This window comes from Budorcas taxicolor, chromosome 18, assembly GCF_023091745.1.
Source record: "Budorcas taxicolor isolate Tak-1 chromosome 18, Takin1.1, whole genome shotgun sequence".
NCBI lineage: Eukaryota > Metazoa > Chordata > Mammalia > Artiodactyla > Bovidae > Budorcas > Budorcas taxicolor.
In genome coordinates, this window is record NC_068927.1 from 27,546,226 (window position 1) to 27,552,580 (window position 6,355).

General features: G+C 61.6%; 1 protein-coding gene across 2 annotated transcripts; it reads right to left on the reverse strand.

Annotated features, from left to right (window-relative positions):
* ZNF319 (zinc finger protein 319) lies at positions 1-5,985 on the reverse strand. 2 transcript variants are annotated; one of them, XM_052656041.1, is made up of 3 exons: positions 5,744-5,985; positions 1,745-3,712; positions 1-1,524 (listed from the first exon to the last, which is right to left on the reverse strand). In XM_052656041.1, exons 2-3 carry the CDS (start codon positions 3,482-3,484, stop codon positions 1,510-1,512), a joined length of 1,755 nt encoding a protein of 584 aa, XP_052512001.1. In that variant the 5' UTR covers positions 3,485-3,712; positions 5,744-5,985; the 3' UTR covers positions 1-1,509. The 2 variants fall into 2 exon arrangements, with proteins under 2 accessions (XP_052512001.1, XP_052512000.1); XM_052656040.1 differs by lacking the exon at positions 1-1,524 and having other exon boundaries at positions 1,724-3,712.
* Positions 5,986-6,355: the final 370 nt, after the last annotated feature.

Below are 6,355 nucleotides of genomic sequence, written 5' to 3' on the forward strand. Positions count from 1 at the left end.
TCAAATCCTCACATTTTTAGATAAGATCCAAAATGACATGAAATTAAACTATACAATGTTATGAACAGTATAACAGCTGCTTTTAGAAAGCAAAATGAAAGGAAAAAAAGAAAATGAGCACTTGGGACTGTTGTCAGCCTGGGTTCCATGTCTCTTGAGGCATTGTGACTAAGGCCAGCACCGAGGGGAAGGACTGCCCCTCTCTGCAGGCACAGGAAGGGAATCCAGTCAGAGGAGGTGGACGTGGGCTTTTCAGACTTCTGAAGGTGACAGTGGGACGAGGCAGGTCTCCCTGTTCCTCTGGGATTTTGGGGTGGGCACTGATTAAAGTCTCCTTTTAAGACCCACATCCTGGGAGGGGGCTAGGGAGAGGGCAGGGGCAGAGCTGGGTTCAGAAGAATCATTTTGACAGTAAACATCTTCTGGCCTTCTTGAGAAGAGCCCCAGCCATCAAGTGGTAACAGCTGACTCCTGCTGGTTTCCTTAACAACCCTCTTCCCCTGCCCACTCCCTATCCAGGACACCCAAGGCTCCATGAGCCCTGTGGCTAGTCGGAGACCTAGGGGTATCCTAAAAGGACCCAAGGGAGAACACTCTGGTCTTGGAAATATAGCTGGATGTTGTCCAGAGCATCTTGGGAGCACAAGACCCCTGGAGTACAGGCCAGCAGCCAGACCGATGGGGGAGGGGGCCCAGGGGCTGGGAGGGCACTGTGGGGTCAGAGGCATTCCCACGGTCCTTTTACCTCCCCTACCCCGGGTACCCAGGCATAGTCTTGGCCCTGAGGCAGGGCTGGGGTGAGCTGATTAGGGCCACGCCCTTGAGGCTTTGGTTCACACAATTTGATTCTTGAGTGAGGGAGTGACACTTGTTCTCATCCACTAGAAAGATGAAGGGCTTGGCCCTTCCTCCTCCTGGGCACCAGGGGGTCTAACAATCCCCTCCTTTCACATCAGCAGTTCTGTCTGGCTGAGGGCACATTCCCCACCTGCACTTGGAAACTCTGCAGCAAAGTGGGAGGGGCGCTTCTAAAACGCTGGGATGAGTCCTCGGGGCAAAGGCTGCCTTTCCTCCTTTCCCTGGGGACAGCACTGTTCCTGGCTGTCGGGGGAAGAACTTCTCTGCCTCCTCCCTTCTGGCTGGGCCAATCGCTCTCCAAGCAGACCCGGCCCACAGGTGTGCAGCACTCCTGTGTGTCTCGCCTGTCAGAACCCTGGAGGGCGGGTTGCCCCTGGCTGAAGTTGACAGAGGGGCCTGGGCCTCACAGGTTGCCTTCCTGGCCCCAGTATTCCCTCCTGGAGTTAGCCTTCCCCTTCAAACAGCAACCTGAAGGGGGCCACTCTGCACCCATGCCCTCCCGTGAGCCTCCTCTTTCCTAACCTATCTGCTTTCTCTAGTGAGGCTGAAAGGTTTGGGAAGGTTGGGCTAGCACCACCCCCTCCTTGGGGTGGAGAGAGGACAGTTCGACTTCCAGCCTGGTTCCATTGAGAAAAGGGAGGCTGAGGTCTCTCAAGAGAGCGAATCCTGTAAGGGGAAAGAGGTTTGCGGGATCAAGACCAGCCACGGCCACCTGCCCTCCCACCCCCTCCAGGCCGGTACCAGGGGTGCCAGGCACCCACACCCTCCACCTGCCCGGGTGCCCTTTCATCCTCACACCCAGGGCCAGGTCCGAGGATGGGCGCGAGGAGGCCGGGCCGGGCCCGGCAGGGGCCGCAGCGGGGACTCAGGGCAGGCAGGCGGCTACCTGGTAGGCGCCCTCGGCCGCGGCGGCCGCGGCGCTGTGCTGCGCGCTGTGCTCCTGCAGCAGGGCCACGTCCAGGAAGCGCTCGCCGCACCACACGCACTTGAACTGCTGCTCGCGGGCGTGCACGCCCTGGTGCTTGTTGAGGTGCTCGCGCTGCTTGAAGGCCTTGTCACAGTTGGGGCACTTGTAGGGCTTCTCGCCCGTGTGCACCCTCCGGTGCCGCTGCAGGTCGGAGGCGTACTTGAAGCGCTTGTCGCAGTCCGGGCACTTGAGCGGCTTCTCGCGGGCCGGGTCACAGCGGTGCTGCACGAACTCGGAGGACGAGAAGAAGCGGCGCTCGCACAGGGTGCAGCGCAGGGGCTTCTCGGCCGCTGAGCAGTGGGCCAGCTGGTGCTTCTGCAGAGCCGAGGCCCGCTTGTAGGCCTTGTGGCACACTGGGCACTTGAAGGGCCGCTCGGCCGCACCCGGCAGGCACTTGTGCCGCAGCAGCTCGGCCGACTGGTCGAAGCCCTTCTGGCACACGGGGCACTTGAAGAGGGTCTCAAGGGTGTGCACGTGCTGGTGGTAGAGCAGGTGGCTGGGCTGCCCGAAGCCCTTCTCACACAGGCCGCACTTGAAGGGCTCCTCGGCCTTGTGCGTGCGCCGGTGCCGCATGAGCGCGTACTGCTGCTTGAAGCCCATGGGGCACAGGTCGCACTTGAAGGGCCGCTCGGCGCTGTGCGTGCGCTCGTGCTGCCGCAGGTCCGACGGCCGCTTGAAGGCCTTCTGGCACTCGCCGCAGCGGAAGGGCCGCTCCCCGCTCGGCGTGCATGGGTGCTGCAGCAGCTCCGACGACTCCTTGAAGTGCAGCTCACAGACGTTGCAGCGGAACAGGTGGTGCTCGCCCGAATGCGCGTACATGTGACGCACCAGGTGCGAGCGGTGCTTGAAGGTCTTCTCGCACACCGCGCACTTGTACGGCCGCTCTGAGCTGTGCGTGCGCTTGTGGTGCACCAGATGGGACGACTGGCTGAAGCTCTTGTCGCACAGCGTGCACTTGTAGGGCTTCTCGCCCGTGTGGATGCGCTCGTGCCGCGAGAGCTCCGACAGGTGCTTGAAGGGCTTCTGGCAGATGGGGCAGCTGTAGGGCTTGTCGGCCGACTCCGCCGGGGCCACGGCAGGCGGAGGTGGGGGTGCTGGGGGCAGGGAGGGGGCGGCGGTGGCCTCGGGTTCTGCCGCCTCGGCAGGCTTGTAGGTCTTCTCGCAGATGGAACATTTCACAAGGCCCCCGGTGCTGCTGTGGGCGCTGTGGTGCTGCGCCAGCGACGTGAGCAGCGAGAAGCCCATCTTGCAGACGCCGCAGACGAAAGGTTTCTGCTCGGCCTGCACGCACTGGTGCTCCAGCAAGTCGGTAGCCTGGTGGAAGATTTTAAGACACTGCGTGCACTGGAACGAGCGGTCATGGCCCGCCAGGCACTGGTGCTCATGTGGGCTGGACAGGTGCGCCAGGTCGTGACCGCACACACCACACTTGGGGCCCGGCTCCCCCGCGGCCTGCAGGGGCACGTGCTGCGGGGGCTGCAGACCTGGCTCAGGCTGCAGGAGGATGCCATAGACCGCGCAGCCCAGCGGGTTCTCAGCCGTGCCTGGGGGCAGCGTGTGCTCCGCCAGGGCCGGCGGGGGTTCAGCATGGTGCTGCGGCTGTGGGGGCTGAGGCTGCTGCGGCTGCGTCTGCGGCGGCTGCTGCCAGCTCTCCGACATGCTTGGGAAGATGAAACAGGGTTTGGAGAGTAGTGGCTTCAGTTTCCCTGCTTAAGGTGACCCACACCAAAGAGAGAAGCTGCCCAGGATCAAGGGTGGAGGAGGACCTCGGACAAGGCACGGAGCTGGACTGGTCAGGCGGTCCAAGTCATTCACCAAGACAGACTACAAGGCTGTGCCTATAGGACGGGGGTCTTCAGGCAGGGTGCCAGGAGTGGCAGGGAGGCTCTAAAGAGAAGAAAGAAATCGTGAGCTTGAGGCAGAGACACACAGCTGTTCCCCGGGCCTCTCCCTGGTCTGCCTGCACTCACCACATTGACATAAAACACATCAGGGAAGTGAAGAGGGCTCTGGGCTGGGAGATCTTCACTTGCTGGCAATGCAATTCCTCCAGTAAAGGGGATAGTGGCTGTCTCCAGGCCCACCCATCCTCAGTTCCCCATCCCTTGGCCAGGCATCCCAGTCTCCCAGCTTACTGCCAACCCGCTTCCATTAGCTGTCTCACAAGTGACAGTCTGGGGTGATCTCCCCACAATACAAAGAAGTCACAAGTTCTGTTCATGCTCCCAGGAAAGAAGGAGGGAAAGACTGACTGGTGAGGGCCTTGGCGCACAAAACAAGAATTTTAATAACGTAACTTTTTTTATGTGTGTGCAAAACACTTCTTATTTGGAAGCCTAATACAGAAGATAGATAAAACCAGAGACGCTCTGGTTGAGGCCTCCCTGTAGACCTGCCAGCTCCTCTCCGGTCGCTGCCCTGAATTTCGACCTAGGACACAACTGCTCATAAGAACAGACTGTAGATCTAAAGGGCCAGACCTCCCAGATCCGAAGGCCCCTCAGTCAATCAATATTTAAAACACCTGCATGGAATGGAGGCCCATCTCAGAAAACTTCTCCTGTGAGGGGCTGGCCCATACCTCTCTCAATTGTCCCCAGGTCCTCCCCCCTGACTGTGCCTATTCTCTCTTCACACAATAAAGGGGATGGTTTCGCAGGGACCTGAGCCAATGCCTGATGAGGATGAGACCCACAGACCCACACAGCCTTGATGGCTACTTGGCAGAAGTTCCCGAGGCTAGTCATCTCCCAGAGCACCAAAAAAAAAAAAAAAAAAAAGCCTTAAATCCTCTTAATATGATAGTGTCAAGGCCTGCAGGAAATGTAAGCAATTTTGAGTTTGCCTCTGCAATGTGGGATGTAGCATGCTAACCATCCCTGTCACCTTTCCAGAGACAACCCTGTTCCCTTGCTCCAAGTCTGTTAACACTGGATAATCCATGGAAAGTAAAGACCACCCAGCCCAGGCAAATCTCTAACTCACCACTTTGTGGCAGCATAAGGTAATGACAGCGAGAGGGAGGAACTTTTAGAATCAGATGCAACCCGCTTTCAGGTTCCCAGCTCCTCTGCTTCTAACATTGAAAAGTTTCTAAGTTTTCTCCCGATGAAAAGAGTAGGAAGGGGGTGCCTACACAAGCCAGCCTGGCCTCTAACTGTTCTGCCAAAGAAACGTAAGAGTTAGGCTAAAAACTGTCAGCCTCAGCATCTTTCCGGGAAGGGAAGAAGTGAAGAAGCTGCTGCTCCGAGTGGAGGCAGCAGGTTGCATGAGCCAGCAGGTACCAAAGCCTCCCCAGGAAAGAGGGAAGCAGGACTACTCTGAGCCTGGTCTAGGTCAGACTGCGCCAACCCAACTGTTTTTTTTGGTTGTTTTTTGTTTTCTCCTGGCATGAATGGCTGCCAGACCCAGGGTCCCCAGCCCCGGGCCCCCAGGTCCGCTGCCCATTCCGGCCCCCCCACTCCAGGAAGGTGCGGTCAGGAGGCCTCTCTGATCACCCAGCAAAGAGGATGAGAGACTAGGGTTAGGCAGGCACGGGGAGGCCCCCACCTGCGCCCCACCCCAGCCCTTCCTCTTCCTTGGGAAACCAACCGAATGAAAGCCGATCACCTCCCCGCCGGCACTGCCCGCCGGCCCAGCTGGGCTGCCTCCTGTCAGCCCTTGCCGGGAAATGGCCAGGACGCTGCGGCCCCGGCGCCGGACCTGCGGGCGAGTGGGCCCGAAAAAGGGCCCAGGGCTGCAGGCCGGGCCCGGGAGGTAGCTGGGTGTCGAGGTCGGCCTGGGCCGCCCAAGAGCTCAGGAGGCCGCCGGGTCGGGCCGGAGGTGGGGTTGGGGGGGTACTGCCGGGCCAGCTGGGGAAGGGGTGCGGCGGGCGCGGGAGTGGCCCCCAGACGCGGCCCCGGGCGCCCCGCCGCTCACCTGCTCCGGGCCGCCCGCGGGGTCAGGCGCGGGGCGAGTGGCGACTGGCTGCTCTCTCAGCCGCCCCTTTATTCCGACTCCATCCGCGGCAGCGCGGCCTACGCGCGCTGCCAATCCCCGGCCTCGCGTAGCGGCGGCTGCCGGCCCGGGGGCGGGGAACGGGCTAGCGGCGGCCGGAATCGAGGAAGCGACGTGCGCGGCCGGGATAGCGGGGCCGGGGCGGAGGAGCGCCGGGAGGGCGGGCAGACGGAACGATGGCCTTGCAGAGACCGGCGGACAGGCGGGCGGCGCGGGGGCCAGGGAGGCGGGGCCGGGGGAGGAGCGGCAGCCCGGGCGGCGGCGGCTGCGGGAGGAGCGGGCGGCACGCAGCGAGGCCGCCCCCTGCCGGGGACCCCGCGGCCGGGCCGGGTCGGACAGCCGGACGCGCTGGGTGGCTCTTCGGTCGCTCGGCCGGCACGCCTCAGCTGACCCAGGAAGGGCGCTCTGCTTCCGACCACTCTACTCGGCCTTAGGGGAGCGAGTTCCCAGGGCCCAGCCCACGGCCCGACCCCTGAGCCTGAGAGGAGAGCCCTCCTAGACCCTCTGATCTTCTGGAACGGACCCGCCTCTGAC